General features: G+C 31.0%; 1 protein-coding gene across 1 annotated transcript in view; it reads left to right on the forward strand.

The window, feature by feature from the left end:
- The window catches only part of LOC139976804 (uncharacterized), a 104,446-nt gene that overhangs the window by 62,692 nt on the left and 20,997 nt on the right, over positions 1-20,757 (forward strand). The window contains exons 40-76 of the mRNA XM_071985596.1: positions 219-254; positions 953-973; positions 1,425-1,445; positions 1,871-1,891; positions 2,316-2,336; positions 2,838-2,873; positions 3,577-3,597; positions 4,042-4,062; positions 5,137-5,157; positions 5,653-5,673; positions 6,163-6,183; positions 7,581-7,601; positions 8,040-8,060; positions 8,506-8,526; positions 8,968-8,988; positions 9,427-9,447; positions 9,933-9,953; positions 10,450-10,470; positions 10,970-10,990; positions 11,475-11,495; positions 11,687-11,707; positions 12,207-12,227; positions 12,958-12,978; positions 13,475-13,495; positions 13,987-14,007; positions 14,497-14,517; positions 14,950-14,970; positions 15,410-15,430; positions 15,877-15,897; positions 16,374-16,394; positions 16,888-16,908; positions 17,412-17,432; positions 17,871-17,891; positions 18,347-18,367; positions 18,858-18,878; positions 19,471-19,491; positions 19,990-20,010. Coding sequence (XP_071841697.1) covers positions 219-254; positions 953-973; positions 1,425-1,445; positions 1,871-1,891; positions 2,316-2,336; positions 2,838-2,873; positions 3,577-3,597; positions 4,042-4,062; positions 5,137-5,157; positions 5,653-5,673; positions 6,163-6,183; positions 7,581-7,601; positions 8,040-8,060; positions 8,506-8,526; positions 8,968-8,988; positions 9,427-9,447; positions 9,933-9,953; positions 10,450-10,470; positions 10,970-10,990; positions 11,475-11,495; positions 11,687-11,707; positions 12,207-12,227; positions 12,958-12,978; positions 13,475-13,495; positions 13,987-14,007; positions 14,497-14,517; positions 14,950-14,970; positions 15,410-15,430; positions 15,877-15,897; positions 16,374-16,394; positions 16,888-16,908; positions 17,412-17,432; positions 17,871-17,891; positions 18,347-18,367; positions 18,858-18,878; positions 19,471-19,491; positions 19,990-20,010 — 807 coding nt within the window. The remainder of the gene's footprint in view (positions 1-218; positions 255-952; positions 974-1,424; positions 1,446-1,870; positions 1,892-2,315; positions 2,337-2,837; positions 2,874-3,576; positions 3,598-4,041; positions 4,063-5,136; positions 5,158-5,652; positions 5,674-6,162; positions 6,184-7,580; positions 7,602-8,039; positions 8,061-8,505; positions 8,527-8,967; positions 8,989-9,426; positions 9,448-9,932; positions 9,954-10,449; positions 10,471-10,969; positions 10,991-11,474; positions 11,496-11,686; positions 11,708-12,206; positions 12,228-12,957; positions 12,979-13,474; positions 13,496-13,986; positions 14,008-14,496; positions 14,518-14,949; positions 14,971-15,409; positions 15,431-15,876; positions 15,898-16,373; positions 16,395-16,887; positions 16,909-17,411; positions 17,433-17,870; positions 17,892-18,346; positions 18,368-18,857; positions 18,879-19,470; positions 19,492-19,989; positions 20,011-20,757) is intronic.

The following is a 20,757-nucleotide window of genomic DNA, read 5'->3' on the forward strand; positions in this document are numbered from 1 at the left end:
ACAATACATAACCTGTAAGTATTTTGCATTTAAGAATGTATCAAGCACCATACTGTATATTGAACTTCATCTCAGGTGTTATTTCTATTTTTAACAACATGTTGTTTTCATTCATGGTCACAGTGTTGCAATTTAATGTTTTATTCACAAATAATATTTAGTGCTTGTGTATGATCACAGCAATTGAAAGTTTATTCATGAATTTTATTTATTTACAGTCAGAGATTTTCCCTCCGCACGAAGTATAGTATTTTGTGAGTAGTGCCAATGAACTTATCAGATGTCTTTTTTTTAAATGATTAGAGACCTGTATAAATAATTTCTAGAATATCAGTTTATTCAGTTATTTGAAATACTGATAACTTAATCGTTTTTTGGTAGAGACTCTACAATTCCATTTCATATATTTATACTGTTACTATTATTCACAATATGAGTTGTATATTACATTCCATAATAAGTATTTTGACAACAAGAAGTGATTGCTTAGTTGATTTCTTAGAAAATTTTTGACAGCTTAACAAAGTAATGGACTATTTTTTGTATCTCCAAACCAATATACATTCCTATAGAATTTTCAGTACAAATAGCTATGAAGTGTCAAATATTTCAATACTTCGTCAATGCATTTGGAAGCGACAGAATGGATCATGTCAATACGTCACTTCAAAGTGAAAGTGTTTTTTATTACATTTGCAAATCAAGATGACATCAACAATTATATACAGATCCGTCACATCGTATGATATTTTCCTCTTAAATCATATGTAGTTCTCATGCATGGTAACAGAGCTTCAATAATTTGTAATATTCACAAGTAATGTGAAATAGTTGGGTATCAGAATAGAAGAGCTGTCGTTTCTCTACATATATGCTCCTAATTGGATGCATTTGATTGAGTTCTGTGCTTCATGAAATAGCAATGTATTTCTATGAATTTGTTTACTTTCAGTCGAAGATGTTTCCACTATACGTAAGTTAAGTACTTCGTGACTTGTACCAATAAACTAATAATATTTTTTTAATATTTTAATGAATAGAGACCTTAATCAGTATTTAGTTTTTTTTCTTCAGATTTCGTCTATGCATTCGGAAGCAACATAATGGATCATGCCAATACGACACGTTAAAGTGAAGTGTGTTTTTTAATCATTTATCATGTTTACATCAAGAAGACATCAAGAATCATATACAGATCTTCCACCCTCAGATTATATTTTCTTTTTGATCACATGTTGTTCTTTTGCATGGTATCAGAGTTTTTAAGGATTGGAGTATTCAAAGTGATATGAAGTACTTGGGTATCAGAATAGAGGAGCTTTAGTTTCTCTGCATATATGCTTCTAATTGTATGCATTTATTAATCTGAGTGCTGTTTTCCCTGCAATAGCAAGTCTTTTCTATAAATTTTTGTTTACTTTCAGTCGAAGATATTTCCTCTAAACGTAAGTTTAATACTTCGTGACTAGTGCCAAGAAACTAATTAGATGACTTTATTTTCAATGAAGATCAACCTTCATCAATATTTAGATTTGTCAATATTTCATCAATGCATTTGGAAACTAAATCATGGATAATGTCAATACGACACTTCAGGTGAAAGTGTCTCTGTTGACTTGATCATTCGTAAATCAAAGAGACATCAAGAATCATGTACAGTTCCATCTCTTCAGATGATATTTTCTTTTTAATCACATATTATTCTCATGCATGGTAACAGAGCTTTAATGGATTGTAATATTAATAAGTAATGTTAAATACTTGGGTATCAGAATAGAAGAGCTGTTTTTCCTCTCCATATATGTTTCTAATTGGATGCATTTGATAAACCTGAGTTTTGAGTATTTTCATGACATTTGTTTACTTTCAGTCGAAGCTGTTTCCTCTAAACGTAAGTTAAGTCATTAGTGGCAAGGGTCAAGAAACTTATAAGATGTCTTTGTTTTCAATGAATAGAGACCTTCATCAATATTCCGATTTTTTAATATTTCGTCAATGCATTCGGAAGCATCAGAAATGATCATGTCAATACGTTACTTAAGGTGAAAGTGTTTTCGAATTTATATTATTTGTAAATCAAAAAGACATCAAGAATCATATACAGATCCGTCACCTCAGATGACATTTTTCTTAATCATATTTTGTTCTCATGCATGGGTAAGAGAGTTTTAATGATTTAAAATATTAATAAGTAATGTGAAATACTTGGGTATCAGAATAGAAGAGCTGTGGTTCCTCTCCATATATGCTTCTAATTGGATGCGTTTGATGAAACCTGAGTTTGCCTTTTTTACATGATATTTGTTTACTTTCAGTCGAAGATGTTCACTTTAAAAGTAAGTTACGAACTTCGTGACTAGTGCCTAGAAACCGTTAGATGTCTTTATTTTAATGAATAAAAACATTAATCAACATTTTTTTGGATATCAATTTGTTCACTCATTAGAAATTCTTATAATTTTAACGGATATTTTGGAAGCTAGATACTGTACAATTCCATGATGTATGCTATACTGTTTCATAATAACCACAAATGTGAAGTTTGTATAATGCTCTATGACTGTTAAATATTTTGCCCTCGAGTAGGCATACAATATCATATACAGATAGTTCATATCAGATGTTATACCTCTAATAATAAAAAACATGTTGTTGTCATGCATAGTCACAGTGTTGCAATTAGTTGTAATATTCACTAATAACACAAAGGGCTTGTGTATTAGAATAGAACATATGTAGTTTTCTTCTATATATGCTTTCAATTGAATGCATTTGATGAATCTACGTTATGTGTTTCCTGTAATTGAAAGTTTATTTATGATTTCATGTTATTACAGTCAGAGATGTTCCTTCGGAAAGAAATATCGTATTTTGTGAGTAGTGCCAAGAAACTTCTAAAACTTTCTTTTTTCAAATGATTACAGACCTGTAAAAATGTTTTCTAGGATATAAATTTATTCAGTCATTTGAAATACTGATAACTTAAACGGATTTTTTGGTAGAGATTACAATTACGTTGCATATATTTATACTGTTACAATTAATCACAATATGAGTTTTATATAACAATCCATAAATTAGTATTTTGACAACAAGAAGTTTATTGCTCAGTTGATATCTTAGAAAATTATTGACTGCTTAGCGATGTAATGTAATATTTTCTGTATCTCCAAACCAAAATACATCGTAAAAGCATTTCTTAATACAAACAGGTATAAAGTGTCAAATATTTCAATATTTCGTCAATGCATTTGGAAGCAACAGAATGGATGATGTCAATACGTCACTTCAAAGTGAAAGTGTTTTTTCATCATATGCAAATCAAGAAAACATCAAGAATCTAATACAGATCCGTCACATTGGATGATAGTTTTTTTTTCAACACATGCAGTTCTCATGCATGGTAACAGAGTTTCAATAAATTGAATATTCACAAGTAATGTGAAATACTTGGATATCAGATTAGAAGAGCTGTAGTTTCTCTCCATATATGCTTCTAATTGGATGCATTTGATGAATCTGAGTTCTGTGTTTCCTGAAATAGCAATTTTTTTTTATGAATTTGTTTACTTTCAGTCGAAGATGTTTCCTCTAAACGTAAGTTAAGTACTTCGTGACTAGCATCGACAAACTAATCAGATGCTTTTATTTTCAATGAATAGAGACCTTAATCAATATTTAGATTTTTCAAAATTTCGTCAATGCATTCGGAAGCAACAGAATCGATAATGTCAATACGTCACTTCATAGTGAAAGTGTGTTTTTTATCATTAATCATGTTTACATTAAAAGACATCAAGAATCATATACAGATCCTCCACCTCAGATGATATTTCTCTTTTTGATAACATGTTGTTCTCTTGCTTGGTATCAGAGTTTAAAGTAATTGGAGTATTCAAAATTAATGTGAAGTACTTGAGTATCAGAATAGAGAAGCTTTAGTTTCTCTACATATATGCTTCTATATGGATGCATTTGTTAATTTGAGTTCTGTGTTTCCTGCAATAGCAATTCTTTTCTATAAATTGTTGTTACTTTCAGTCGAAGATGTTTCCTCTAAACGTAAGTTTAATGCTTCGTGACGAGTGCCAAGAAAATCATTAAATGTCTTTATTTTTAATGAATAGAGACCTTCATCAATATTTAGATTTGTCAATATTTCGTCAATAAATTTGGAAGCAGCAGAATGTATTGAGTCAATACCACACTTCAGGTGAAAGTGTCTTTGTTTTTTATCATTTGTAAATCAAAAAGACATCAACAATCATATACAGATCCATCTACTCAGAGGACATTTTTCTTTTTGATCACATGTTGTTCTCTTGCATGGTAACAGAGTTTTAATGAAATGTAATATTCACAAGTGATGTGTAGTACTTGGGTATCATAATAGAGGAGCTGTAGTTTCTTTACATATAAGCTTCTAATTGGATGCATTTAATAATCTGAGTTCTGTGTGGCCTGATATATATAGCAAGTTCTTTCTATGAATTTGCTTTACTTTCAGTCGAAGATGTTTCCTTTAAACAGAGGTTAAGAAATTCGTGACTTATGCCAAGAAACTCATCAGATTGTTTTTATTTTAAATAAATAAAGACATTAATCAACATTTTTTGGATATCAATTGTTCAGTCATTTGAAATTCTTATAATTTTAAATTGAAAAGTGCTAATAGACGAATCAGATGTCTTTATTTTACATGAATAAAGACCTTCATCAACATTTTCTTGGATATTAAATTGTTCAGTCATTCGAAATTCTTCTGACTTTAATGGATTTTTTAGGTACTTAGAGGCTACAATTCAATGATGTATGCTATACAAATTTATGATAATCACAAATGGGATTTTTTTTTTATTTCACTCCATTACTGTTAATTATTTTGCCTTCGATTAGGCATAACATACCATATACAGCTCGTTCATGTCAGATGTTACTTCTCTATTAAACAACATGTTGTCCCATGCATTTTCATACTATTGCAATTAATTAAAATATTCAATAATAACGCAAAGTGCTTTTGTATCAGAAAAGCTGTAGTTCTACCATATTACGCTTCCAATTGGATGAAGTTGATGAATTTGGGTTTTGAATTCTTGCAATTGTTGTTTCTTCATGATTTATTTTTTATCACAGTTAGAGATGCTTCTTTCCAACGTAAGTATAAAATTTTGTGAGAAGTACCAAGACAATAATGAGAAGACTTTATTTTAAGTGAATGTAGACGTGCATCAATATTTTCTTGGATATCAACTTGTTCAGTCATTCACATTTTTTTTATAATTTAAACGGATTTTCTGGTAACTAGAGACTGTACATTTCCATGATGTATGCTATAGTGTTTTAAAATAATCACAAATTTGTTTTTACACTCCATCATTGTTTTATATTTGCCTTCGATGATGCATAAAATATCATAAACAGGTCGTTCATGTCAGATGTTATATCTCTCTTTAACAATATATTGTTCTCATGCATAGTCACAGTGTTGCAATTAATTGTAACATCACTAATAACGCAAAGTGCTTATTTATTAGAATAGAAAATATGTAGTTTCTTCTACATATGCTTCTATTAGATGCATTTGATGAATCTGGGTTCTGTGCTTCCTAAAATAGCAAGTCTTTTCTATCAATTCTGTTTTTTTTTCAGTCGAAGATGTTCCCTTTAAACGTAAGTTAAGTACTTAATGACTAGCGCCAAGGAATTGATCAGATTTCTTTATTTAAAATGAATAAAGACCTTCATCAACATTTCCGTGAATATCAACTTGTTCAGTCATTAATGTTTTTTATAATTTAAACGGATTTTCTCGTAACTAGAGACTGTTCAATTCCATGATGTATGCTATACTGTTTAAAAATAATCATAAATTTGAATTTGTTATTACACTCCATCATTGTTTTATATTTGCCTTTTTTGATGCATAAAATATCATATACAGATCGTTCATGTCAGATGTTATATCTCTCTTTAACAATATTGTTTTCATGCATAGTCACAGTGTTGCAATTACTTGCAACATCCCTAATAACGCAAAGTGCTTATTTATTAGAATAGAAAACATGTAGTTTCTTCTACATACGCATTTGAATGCATTTGATGAATCCGAGTTCTGTGTTTCCTAAAATAGTCTTTTCTATCAAATCTGTTTAATTTCAGTCGAAGATGTTCCCTTTAAACGTAAGTTAAGTACTTAGTGACTAGCGCCAATGAACTGATATGATTTCCTTATTTAAAATGAATAAAGACCTTCATCAAAACACCAAAACGCTTTTAAAACCTTATTTAAAGCGCTTCGTCTTTGTTTTGATAACCTTATTTGTGGTGAAATAAATATGTCACGAAAACGTTTTCAGGCTATTATTTCAAAACATTTTTCGTTAACACATTAATATAACATTAAAATAAAATTAATATCTCGTGATGCCGACGTTTCTATAATAACAAATTTAACGTTGTAAAAACAATATATTAGTGGCTCTTTTAATGATGTTATGATAATGTTTCGTGCTTGCTGGCCTGTTCCAAAATAACCAAAAATGTGAATTTTGTATGATACTTCATAACTGTTAAATATTTTGCCTTCGATAAGGCATGAAATATCATATACACATAGTTCATGTCAGATGTTATATCTCAATTAAACAACATGTTGTTTTCATGCATGGTCACAGTATTGCAACTAATTGTTATATTCAATATTAACGCAAAGTGCTTGTGTATATTAGAATAGAAAATATGTAGTTTTCTTCCATATATGCTTCCAATTGGATGCATATGATGAATCTATGTTCTATGTAACCTGCAAGTGAAAGTTTATTCTTAATTTTAATTACAATCAGATATGTTCCTTCCGCACGTAGTATATTATATTGTGAATAGTGCAAAGAAACTTATCAGATGTCTTTTTTTAAATGATTGGAGACCTGTAGAAATATTTTCTAGAATATCAATTTATTCAGTCATTTGAAATACTGATAACTTAAACGGATTTTTTAGTAGAGACTCTACAATTCCACTGCATATATTTATACTGTTACAATTAATTACAATATGAGTTCTATATTACAATTCATAAAAAAGGATTTTCATTACAAGAAGTTGATTGCCTAGTTGATTTCTTAAAATTGTTTTGATAGCTTAGCTAGATAAGGGAATATTTTCTGTATCTCCAAACCAAAAAACAATCCCTATAGCAATGCTTATTACAAAATTGTATGAAGTGTCAGATTTTTCCATATTTCGTCAATGCATTTGGAAGCAACAGAATATATGATGTCAATACGTCACTTCAGGTGAAAGTGTCTTTGTTTACTTGATCATTTGTAAGTAAAGAAGACATCAATAATCATATACTGATCCGTCACCTCAGATGATATTTTACTTTTTAATCACATGTTATTCTGGTAACAGTATAAATAAATTGGAATATTTACAAGTAATGTGAACTGCTTGGGTAGCAGAATAGAAGTGCTGTTGTTTCCATATATGATTCTAATTGGAAGCATTTGATGAATCTGAGTTCTGTGTTTCCTGGAATAACAAGTCTTTTTTTTATAAAATTTATTTGCTTTCAGTCGAAGATGTTTCCTCTAAAGGTAAGTGAAATATTTCTTGACTAGAGCCCAGAAACTAATAAATTGTCTTTATTTGAAGTTAATAGAGACCTTCATCAATGTTCAGATTTTTGAAATGTCGTCAATTTATTTAAAAGGAACAGAATTGATGTTATCAATACGGCACTTTAGGTGAAAGTGTCTTTTTTATTATTATTATAAATCACGAAGACATCAAGAATCATATACAGATCCGTCACCTCAGATGATATTTTTCTTTAATTACATGTTGTTTTAATGCATGGTAACAGAGTTTTAATGAATTGGAATATTCACAAGTAATGTGAACTACTTGGGTAACAGGATAGAGGAGCTGTGGTTCCTTTCAATATATATTTCTTTTGGATGCATTTGATGAATCTGAGCTCTGTGTTCCCTGAAATAGCCAGTCGTTTTCTTATACATTTTGTTTACTTTCAGTCGGAGATGTTTCCTCTATACGTAAGTTAAGTACTTCGTTACTAGTGCCAAGAAACTAATCAAATGTATTTATTTTAAATGAATAGAGACCTTAATTATGATTTAGATTTGTCAATTTTTCGTCAATGCATTCGGGAAGCAACATAATTGATATTATCAATACGACTCTTCAGTTGAAAGTGTTTTTGTTTTCCTTTTCATTTGTACATCAAGAAGACATCAAGAATTATTGACATATACGTCACATCCGATGATATTTTTCTTAAACACATTTTGGTCTAATGCATCGTCACAGTGTTTTAATTAAGTGTAATATTCATAAATAAAGTGAAATAATTGGGTATCAGTATAGAAGAGCTGTTGTTCCTCCCTTTATATGTTTCTATTGGATGCATTTGATAAATCTGAGTTCTGTATTTCCTGAAATAGCCAGTCGTTTTCTTATATTTTTTTTTAAAACTTTCAGTCGGAGATTTTTCCTCTAAACGTAAGTTTAATACTTCGTGACTAGTACCAAGGAACTAATCAGAAGTCTTTATTTTAATTGAATAGGGACATTTATCAATATTCATTTCTTTTCAATTTTTCGTCAATGCATTCGGAAGCAACATAATGGATAATGTTAATACGTCACTTCAGGTGAAAGGGTCTTTGTTCCTTTTTATTACTTGTAAATCACGAAGACATCAAGAATCATACACAGATTCGTCACCTCGGGTAACACTTTTCTTTATCACATGTTGTTCCCAGGCATGGTAACAGCGTTTTGATTAATTGGAATATTCACAAGTAAAGTGAAGTACTTGGGAATCAGAATAGAAAAGCTGTAGTTCCTGTCCTTATATATTTCTATTGAATGCATTTGATGAATCTGAGTTATTTGTTTCCTGAAATAGACAGTCTTTTTTATGAATTTTGTTACTTTCAGTCGGAGATGTTTCCTCTGAACGTAAGTTTAATATTTCGTGGTTAGTGACAAGAAACTAATCATATGTCCTGATTAAAATGAATAAAGACCTTCATCAACATTTTCTTGGATATCGATATGATCGGTCATTCGAAATTCTTCTAATTTGAACGGATGTTTGGGTAGCTAGAGACTACAATTCCACTAAATGTAAATTTAGTATTACACTCCAGGTGTAAGATATCATTAACAGATCATTTATGTCAGATGTTATTTCTCTCTTAAACAACTTGTTGTTTTCATGCATGGTTAGAGTGTTGCAATTTATTGTAATATTTACTATTAACGCAAAGTGCTTGTGTATCAGAAAAGAAAAGCTGTAGTTTCTTCCATTTATGCTTCCAATTAGATGCAATTGATGAATTTGGGTTCTTTGTTTCCTGCAATTAAAGTTTATTCATGAATTTTATTTGATCACAGTCCGAGATGCTTCTTTTCGACGTAAGTATAGAAATTTGTGAGTAGTACCAAGAAACTTATAAGATGACTTTATTTCAAGTGAATGTAGACCAGCATCATATTTTCTAGGGTATTAATTTGTTCATTCATTTGATATTTTGATAACTATAACGATTTTTTGAAGAGACTTTACACTTCCATGGTTTATGCTATACTGTTACAAGATAATTACAAATATGAGTTTGTAATACATTCCATACCTGTAAATGATTTTTCCTTTGAGGTGGCATCAATTATCAAACACAGATCGTTCATGTCAGATTTTATTTCTCCCTTGAACAACATGATGTTCTTATGCATGGTCACAGTGTTGCAATTTATTGTCATATTCACAATTAATACATAGTGCTTGTGTATCAGAATAGTAAAGCCGTAGTTTTCTTCCATATATGCTTCTATGGGATGCAATTAATGAGTCTGGGTTCCTGAAATTGCAAGCTTCTTTTTATGAATTCGTTTACTTTCAGTCGAAGATTTTCCTTCTAAACGTAAGTTAAGTATTTCGTGACTAGTGCTAATAGACTAATCAGATGCCTCATTTTAAATGAATAAAGACCTTCATTAACATTTTCTTGGATATCAATTTGTTCAGTCATTCAAAACTCCTTAATTGTAACGGATTCTTTGGTAGCTAGAGACAACAATTCCAAGATGTATGCTATACTGTTTCAAGATAATCACAAATGTAAATTTTGTATTACACTCCATAACTGTTAAATATTTTGCCTTTGATTAGGCATAATACCATACACAGTTCGTTCATGTCAGATGTTATTTCTTTCTTAAACAACACGTTGTTTTCATGCATGTTCTTACAATTGCAATAAATTGTAATATTCAGTAATAACGCAAAGTGCGTTTGTATCAGAAAAGAAAAGCTGTAGTTTCTTCCATATTATGCTTCTCAATTGGATGCAATTGATGAATCTGGGTTTTGTGTTTCGTGCAATTGAAATTTGATTCATGAATTTTATTTGATCACAGTCAGAGACGCTTCTTTAAGAAGTAAGTATAGTATTTCGTGAGTAGTACCAAGAAACTTATAAGATGACTTTATTTTAAGTGAATGTAGACCTACATCAATGTTTTCTTGGATATCAATTTGTTCAGTCATTTGAAATTTTGACAACTTAAAAACGATGTTTTGGTAGAGACTGTACAATTCCATGATGAATGTTATACTGTTACAATATGATTATAAAGATGGGTTTTCTAATACACTACATAACTATAAATTATATTGCCTTCGAGTAGTCACATGATATCGTATACATATCGTTCATGTCAGATGCTACTTTTCCCATTAACAACATTTTGTTGTCATGCATGGTCACAGTGTTGCGATAAATTGTCATATTATCAAATAATACATAGTGCTTGTGTATCAGAAAATAAAAGCTGTAGTTTTCTTCCGTACATGCTTCCAATTTGATGCAATTGATGAGTCTGGGTTCTGTGGTTCTTAAATAGCAAATCTTTGTCTCTGAATTTTGTTTACTTTCAGTCAAAGATTTTTCCTCTAAACGTAAGTTAAGTACCTTCACCTGGAAACTAATAAGATGTCTTTGTTTAAAATGAATAAAGACCTTCATCAACATTTTCTTGGATATAAATTTGTTCAGTCATTCGAAGTTGTTATAATTTGAACGGTCTTTTAGGTAGCTAGAGACTAAAATTTTATGATGTATGCTATACTGTTTCAAGATAATCACAAATGTAAATTTAGTATTACACTCCATAACTGTTAAATATTTTGCCTTAGATGAGGTGTGAAATATCATATAAAAGATCGTTCATGTCATATGTTATTTCTCTCAACATAATGTTCCCATACATGGTAATTGTGTTGCAATTAATTGTAATATTCGCAAATAACGCAAAGTACGTTTGTATCAGAAAAGAAAAGTTGTGGTTTATTCCGTATATGCTTCCAGTTGGATGCAATTGATGAATCTGGGTTCTGTGTTTCGTGCAATTGAAGTTTATTCTTGAATGTTATTTGATCACAGTCAGAGATGCTACCTTCCGACGTAAGTATAGTATTTGTGAGTAGTACCAAGAAACTTATAAGATGACTTTATGTTAAGTGAAAGTGCTTGTGTATCAGGAAAGGAAAGCTGTAGTTTCTGCCATATAAGCTTCCAACTGGATTCAGTTGATGAATCTGGGTTCTGAGTTTCCTGCAATCGAAAGTTTATTCATTAATTTTTATTTATTACAGTCAGAGATACTTCTCGCGTATGTAAGTATAGTTTTCTCTGAGTTGTACCAAGCATCTTATAAGATGTCTTTATTTTAAGTAAATGTAGACCTACATCAATATTTTCTTCGATATCAAATTGTTCAGTCATTTGAAATTATGATAACTTACAAGGATGTTTTGGAAGAGACTGTACAAATCAATTCTATATGATATACTGTAACAATATTATCATAAAGAAGAGTTCTGTATAACCCTACATCGTTGTAAATATCTTGCCTAAAAAAATGCATCAATTATCATATACAGATCTTCCATGTACGTCAGATGATATTTCTTCCGTTAACATCATGTTGTTCTCATGCTTGGTCACAGAGTTTTAATTAACTGTAATATTCACAAGTCATTTGAAGTACTTAGGTATCAGAATATAAGAGTTGTAGTTTCTATCCATATATGCTTCTAATTGGATGCAATTGATGAATCTGGGTTCTGTGTTTCGTGCAATTGGAGTTTATTCTTGTATTTTATTTGATCACAGTCAGAGACGCTACTTTCCGACGTAAGTATAGTATTTTGTGAGAAGTATGTATATTAGATCCTCCTGCAAACAGGAACTCGCGAAGAAGCCTCATTGGCTTATCAAAGCCGCAAGCTGACCGAAGCCAGTCTCTTACATTCATATTTAACGTCCATGATTATGAATTGTTAATTGTCAACAACTCTGTAACTGGACGACATACATTAATCTGGGAGTGACTCGAACCGGGGACCTTATGATTGAAAGGCACCGGCGTTAACCACTGAGCTAACACTCCAGAAGTACAAAGAACTAATAAGACGAATTTATTTTAAGTGAATGTAGACCTGCATCAATATTATCTTGGATATCGATTTGTTCAGTCATTTGAAATTCTGACAACTTGTTAAGAAGTTTAGCAGAGATTGTACAATTCCATTGTGTATGTTAGACTGTTACAAGATAATTACAAAGGTGGGTTTTCTATTAAACTCCGTAACAGGAAATTATTTCGCCTTCTTTAAGGCATCAAATATCATACACAACTGGTTCATGTCAGATGTTATTTCTCACTTGAACAACTTTGTTGCCATGCACGTTAACAGTGTTGCAATTAATTGTCATATTCACAAATTATATATAGTGCTTACGTATCAGAAACGAAAATCAGTAGTTTTCTTCCATATATACTTCCAATTGGATACAATTGATGAATCCGAGGTTTATGTTTCCTGCATTTGAAAGTGTATCTATTATTTGTATTTGATTACAGTCGAAGCTTATAGTAACGCATGTAAGTATAGTATTTTGTGAGTAGTCTCATAAACCAATAAGATGTCTTCAATTTAATTGATTGGAGACCTTCATCAATATTTCGTGGAGATCAATTTGTTCAGTTATTTAAAATTATGATAAGTTGAAAAGATGTTTGGTATAGACTGTACAATTCCATGGTATATGTTATACCGTAGCAAGATAATTAAAAACGTGAGTTCTGTATGACCCTCTATCACTGTAAATATCTTGCCTTTAAGAAGGCATCAAGTATCATCTACAGATCTTCCATGTACGTCAGATGTTCTTACTCCCTTTAACGACATGTTGTTCTCAAGCATGTTCACAGAGGTTTAATTAACTGTTATATTCACAAGTAATTTGAAGTACTTGGGTATCAGAATATAAGAGCTGTAGTTTTTCTCCATGTATGCTTCTAATTGGATGCAATGGATGAATCTGGGTTCTGTGTTTCGTGCAATTGAAGTTGATCCATGAATTTTATTATATCACAGTCAGAGATGCTTCTTTCCGACGTAAGTATAGTATTTTGTGAGTAGTACCAAGAAACTAATAAGATGACTTTATTTTTAGTGAATGTAGACCTGCATCAAAATTTTCTTGGATATCGATTTGTTTAGTCATTTGAAATTCTGGCAACTTGTTAAGAATTTTGGCAGAGATTGTACGATTCCATTGTGAATTTTAGACTGTTACAAGATAATCACAAAGGTGGGTTTTCTATTACATTCCGTAACAGGTAATTATATTGCTTTCTATATGGCATCAAATATCATACACAACTGGTTCATGTCAGATGTTATTCTCCCTTGAACAACATTTGTTGCCATGCATGGTAACAGTGTTTCAATTAATTATCATTTTCACAAATTAAACAGTGCTTACGTATCAGAAACGAAAATCAGTAGTTCTCTTACATATATGCTTCCAATTGGATAAGATTGATGAATCCGATTTCTATGTTTCCTGCAATTGGAAGTGAATTTATTATTTTTGTTAATTACAGGCAGAGCTCATACTAACGCATGTAAGTATAGTATTTTGTGAGTAGTCTTAATATACTAATAAGATGTCTTCAATTTAATTGATTGGAGAGCTTCATCAATATTTCGTGGAGATCAATTTGTTCAGTCATTTAAAATTATGATAAGTTGAAAGGATGTTTGGTATAGACTGTACAATTCCATGGTATATGTTATACCGTAGCAAGATAATTAAAAACGTGAGTTCTGTATGACCCTCTATCACTGTAAATATCTTGCCTTTAAGAAGGCATCAAGTATCATATAAAGATCTTCCATGTACGTCAGATGTTCTTACTCCCTTTAACGACATGTTGTTTTCAAGCAAAGTCACAAAGTTTTAATTAATTGTAATATTCACAAGTAATTTGAAGTACTTGACATCAGAATACAAGAGTTGTAGTTTTCTCCATGCATGCTTCTTAATGGATGCAATTGATGAATCTGGGTTCCTGAAATAGCAAGCCTTTTTTATGAATTTTGTTTACTTTCAGTTAAAGATGTTTCCTCTAAACGTAAGTTAAATACTTTGTGACTAGTGCCAAGGTGCTTATAAGTTGTTATTTATTTCAAATGAATAGAGACCTTCATCAATGTCCATATTTTCGATATTTTGTCAATACATTCGTAATTTAACAGAATGGATGATGTCAATACCTCACTTCAGGTACTGTATTTTTTGTTGTTGTAAATCACGAAAGCATCACAAATCATTTACAGATCCGTCACCTCATATGCTATTTTTCTTCACAACATGTTGTCGTCATGCATGGTTAAAAGTTTTAATGAATTGGAATACTCCCAAGTAATGTGAACTACTTGGGTATCAAAATAGAAGAGTTGTAGGTCATCTTAATGTATGCTTCAATTGGATGCATTTGATGAATCTGAGTTCTGTGCTCCCTGAAATAACGATTATTTTTTGTATTACCTTGGTCTTCTTTCAGTCGAAGCTGTTTCCTCTAAACGTAAGTTAAGAACTTCGTGATCAGTGCCAAGAAACTAATAAGTTGTTTTTTTTATTTTAAATGTATAGGGACCTACATCAATGTTCAGATCATTTTCAATTTTTGCGTCAATGGAAGCAACATAATGGATCATGTCAATACGTCACTTCAGTAGAAAGCGTCTGTATTTTTTTTATCATTTGTAAATCAAGAAGACATCAAGAATCATATACAGATCCGTCACCTCATATGATATTTTTCTTTATCACATGCTATTTTCATGCATGGTAACAGAGTTTTAATTGGAATATTCACAAGTAATGTAAACTACTTGGGTAACAGAATAGAAGAGCTGAGGTTCCGATTCATATATGCTTCAATTGGATGCATTTGATGAATTTGAGATCTGTGTTTCCTGACATAACCAGTCTTTTTATTGATTAACTTTGTCTTCTTTCAGTCGAAGATGTTTCATCTAAACGTAAGTTAAATACTTCGTAACTAGTGCCAAGGAACTAATAAGGTGTCTTTTATTTTAAAAGAATAGGGACCCTCATCAATGTTAAGATTTTTGAAATTTTTGCGTCAATGCATTCGGAAGCGACATGATGGATCATGTCAGTACGGCACTTCAGTAGAAAGTGTCTTTATTTTTTTATCATTTGTAAATCAAGAAGACATCAAGAATCATATACAGATCCGTCACCTCATACGATATTTTTCTTGATCACATGTAATTCTCAAGCATGGTCACAGAGTTTTTTATGAATTGAAATATTTACAAGTAACATGAACTACTTGGATTTCAGAATAGAAGATTTATGGTTCCTCTCCATATATGCTTCTAATTGGATGCATTTGATAATTCTGAGTTCTGTGTTTCCTGAAATAGCCAGTCTTTTTTTAATAAATTTTGTTTACTTTCAGTCGAAGATGTTTCCTCTAAACGTAAGTTTAATACTTCGTGACTAGTGTCAAGAAACTAATCAGGCGTCTTTATTTGAAATGAATAAAGACCTTCATCGACATTGTCTTGGATAGCAATTTGTTCAATCGTTTTTTTTGGGTAGCTAGAGACTACAATTCTATGATGTATGCTATATTGTTTTAAGAAAATCACAAATATTAAGTTTGTATTTCACTTCATAACTGTTAAATATGTTGCCTTCGATGAGGCGTAACACACTACATATAGATCGTTCATCTCAGATGTAATTTCTCTCCTAAACAACATGCTGTTCTCATGCATGGTATTGCTATTGCAATTACTTGTAATATTCACTAATAACGCAAAGTGCTTTTGTATCAGAAAAGACAAGTTGTAGTTTCTATCACGTTATGCTTCCAATTGGATGCAATTGATGAATCTGGGTTCCGGGTTTCGTGCAATTGAAAGTTTATTCATGATTTTTATTTGATCACAGTCAGAGATGCTTCTTTCCGACGTAAGTATAGTATTTCGTGAGTAGTATCAAGAACTAATAAGATGACTTAATTTTTAGTGAATGTAGACCTGCATCAATATTTTCTTGGATATCGATTTGTTTAGTCATTTGAAATTCTGACAACTTATTACGATTTTGGCAGAGACTGTACGATTCCACTGTGTATGTTAGACTGTAAAAAGATAATCACAAAGGTGGGTTTTCTATTGAACTCCGTAACAGGAAATTATTTTTCCTTCTATATGGCATCAAATATCATACACAACTGGTTCATGTCAGATGTTATTCTCCCTTGAACAACATTTTTATCCCATGCATGGTGACAGTGTTGCAATTAATTGTCATATACACAAATTATACATAGTGCTTACGTATCAGAAACGAAAATCAGTAGTTTTCTTACATATATGCTTCCAATTGGACACAATTGATGAATCCGATTTCTATGTTTCCTGCAATTGGAAGTGTATTCATAATTTTTATTTAATTACAGTCAGAGTTCATTCTTACGCATGTAAGTATAGTGTTTTGTAAGTAGTCGCAAGAAACCAATAAGATGTCTTCAATTTAATTGATTGGAGAGCTTCATCAATATTTCGTGGAGATCAATTTGTTCAGTCATTAAAAATTATGATAAATTGAGAGGATGTTTGGTATAAACTGTACAATTCCATGGTATATGTTATACCGTAGCAAGATGATTAAAAACGTGAGTTCTGTATTACCCTCTATCACTGTAAATATATTGCCTTTAAGAAGTCATCTGGTATCATATAAAGATCTTCCATGTACGTCCGATGTTCCTTTTCCCTTTAACAACATATTGTTCTTATGCATGGTAACACAGGTTTAATTAACTGTTAATATTCACAAGTAATGTGAAGTACTTGGGTATCAGAAAAGAAGAGCTGTAGTTTTTCTCCATGTATGCTTCTATATGGATGCAATTGATGAATCTGAGTTCTGTGTTCCTGAAATAGAAAGTCTTTTTTTTTAATGAATTTTGTTTACTTTCAGTCGAAGATATTTCCTCTAAAGGTAAGTTAAGAACTTCATGACTAGTGCCTAGAAACTTATACGTTTTAATTTATTTTAAATAAATAGAGACCTTCATCAATGTTAACATTTCAATATTTCGTCAACACATTTGGAAACAACAAAATGAATCATGTCAATACGGCCCTTCAGGTGAAAGTGTATTTTTTATATAAATATTTGTAACCAAGAAGACATCAAGAATCATATACAGATCCGTAACCTCAGATAATATTATCATTTATCACATATTTTTCTCATGCATGGTAGCAGACTTTTAATGAATTTGAATATTCACAAGTAATGTGAACCACTTGGGTATCAGATATAAGAGCTGCAGTTCCTCATCATATATGATTCGATTTGATGCATTTGATGAATCTGAGTTCTATGTCTCCTGAAATTGCCATTTTTTTTTAATTAATTTTTGTTTACTTTCAGTCCGAGATGTTTCCTCCCAACGTAAGTTAAGTAATTTGTGACTAGCCCCAAGAATGTAATCAGATGTTTCTTTTTTGAATGAATACAGCCCTTCATCAATGTTCAGATTTTCAATTTTTCGTCAATGCATTTGAAAGCAACAGAATGGATCAGTCAATTCGGCACTTCTAGTGAAAGTGTCTTTGTTCTTTTAATCATTTGAAATCGAGAAGACATCAAGTATCATATATAGACCCCCCATGTACGTTATGTTGTCTTTCTCCCTTTAACAACATGTTGTTCTCATGCATGGTAACATAGGTTTGATTTATTGCAATATTCACAAGTAATGTGAAGTACTTGGGTATCAGAAAATAAGAGCTGTAGTTCATCTTTCATATATGCTTCTATTGGATGCATTCGATAATCTGAGGCTTGTGTTTCCTGAAAAATAGCAGGCCTTTTTTTATATTTTATATATTTTAATTTACTTTCAGTCGACGATATTTCCTCTAACCGTAAGTTTATTACTTCGTTACTAGTGCAAAGAAACTTATCAGATGGCTTTATTGTAAATGAATAAAGACCTTCATCAACATTTTCTTGGATATTAATTTGTTCAGTCATTCGAATTTCTTACAATTTTAACGGACATTTGGGTAACTATTCTATGATGTATGCTATACTGTGTTAAGATTATCACAAATGTAGGTTTTTTATTTCACTCCATAACTGTTAAATATTTTGCCTTCGATGAGGCATAAAGTATCGTATGCAGATCGTTTATATCAGATGTTTTTTCTTTCTTTCTTTAACAACATGTTGTTTTCATGCATGGTCACAGTGTTGTAATTCATTGTAATATTCACTGTTAACGCAAAATGCTTTCGTATCAGAAAATAACAGCTGTAGTTTCTTCCATATATGGTTCCAATTGGATGCAATTGATAAACTGGGTTCTGCATTTCGTGCAATTGAAGTTTATTCATGAATTTTATTTGGTCACAGTCAGAGATGTTTCTTCCCAACGTAAGTATAGAATTTTGTGAGTAGTACCAAAAAACTACTTAGATGGCTTTATTGTAAATAAATAAAGACCTGCATCAACAATTTCTTGGATATCAATTTTATCGAAATTCTTATAATTTTAAGGGGATTTTTGGGTAGCTAGCGATTGCAATTCCATGATGTATGCTATACTGTTACAAGATAATCACAAATGTGGGTTTCGTATTTCACTCCATAACTGTAAATTATTTTGTCTTTGAGAATTCATCAAATATCATACACTGATCGTCCATGTCAGATGTGATTTCTCCATTTAACAACATTTTTATCCCATGCATGGTAACAGTGTTGCAATTAATTGTCATATTCACAAATGATACATAGTGCTCGTGTATCAGAAAAGAGAGCTGTATTTGTATTATATATATGCTTCCAATTGGATGCAATTGATGAATTGCATCAATTGTTTTGATGAATGCATCAATTGCATCAATTGCATCAAATGCATCAATTGCATCATTTGATGAATTGCATCAATTGCATCAATTGTTTATCAATTGTTCTGTGTTTCCTGCAATGGAAAATGTATATATAATTTTTGTTTGATTTACAGTCCAAATAGCTTCTTACCCACGTAAGTATAGTATTTTGTGTCTAGTACTAAACTACTAATAAGATGTTGTTATTTTAAGTGATTTAGACATGTATATATTGGTTTTAGACATCAATTTGTTTAGTCGCTTGAAGTTCTAAGGATTTAAACTAATTTTGTGGTAGCTAGAGACTGTATAATTTCATTGTTTATGCTTCACTTTTACAAACTATTCACTTTGGAAGTTCTGCATTACAATCCTTAACTTGTAAATATTTTGCCCTTTAAGAAGTCATGAAGTATCTTATAGAGATCCTTTACCTCAGGTGTTATGTCTCCATTTAACGACACGTTGTCCTAATGAATTGTCACAGTGTTGCAATTAATTGTAATATTTACTGATAACGCGATGTGATTGTGTTTCTTTAAGAAAATATGTAGTTTTCTTCCATATATGCTTCCGATTAGATGCAATTGATGATTCTGAGTTCTGTGTTACCTGCATTTGAAAGTTTATTTATGAATTTTATTTGATCGCAGTCAGAGATGTTTCTTACCAACGTAAGTATAGAATTTTGTGAGTAGTACAAAGAACTAATAAGATGACTTTATTTCAAGTGAATGTAGACCTGCATCAATATTTTCTTAGATATCGATTTGCTTACTCATTTGAAATTTTGAAAACTCTAAATTTTGATGGAGATTGTACAATTCCATTGTGTATGCTATACTGTTACAAGATAATTACAAAAGTGGGTTTCGTATTTCGCTCCATAACTGTAAATTATTTTGTCTTCGAGAATTCATCAAATATCATACACTGATCGTCCATGTCAGATGTGATTTCTCCATTGAACAACATTTTTATCCCATGCATGGTAACAGTGTTGCAATTAATTGTCATATTCACAAATAATACATAGTGCTTGTGTATCAGAAAAGAAAAGCTGTATTTGTATTATATATATATGCTTCTTATTGGATGCAATTGATGAACCTGAGTTCTGTGTTTCCTGCAATTGAAAATGTTTATATAATTTTTGTTTGATTACCGTCCTAATAGCTTCTTACCCACGTAACTATAGTATTTTGTGTCTAGTACCAAACTACTAGTAAGATGTTTTTATTTTAAGTGATTTTAGACATGTTTATATTGGTTTTAGTCATTTGAAGTTTTAAGGATTTAAACCAATTTTTTTGGTAGCTAGAGACTGTATAATTTCATTGTTTATGCTTCACTTTTACAAACTATTCATTTTGGAAGTTCTGCATTACAATCCTTAACTTGTAAATATTTTGCCCTTTAAG

The sequence above is a fragment of the Apostichopus japonicus genome, chromosome 12, assembly GCF_037975245.1.
Source record: "Apostichopus japonicus isolate 1M-3 chromosome 12, ASM3797524v1, whole genome shotgun sequence".
Lineage (NCBI taxonomy): Eukaryota > Metazoa > Echinodermata > Holothuroidea > Aspidochirotida > Stichopodidae > Apostichopus > Apostichopus japonicus.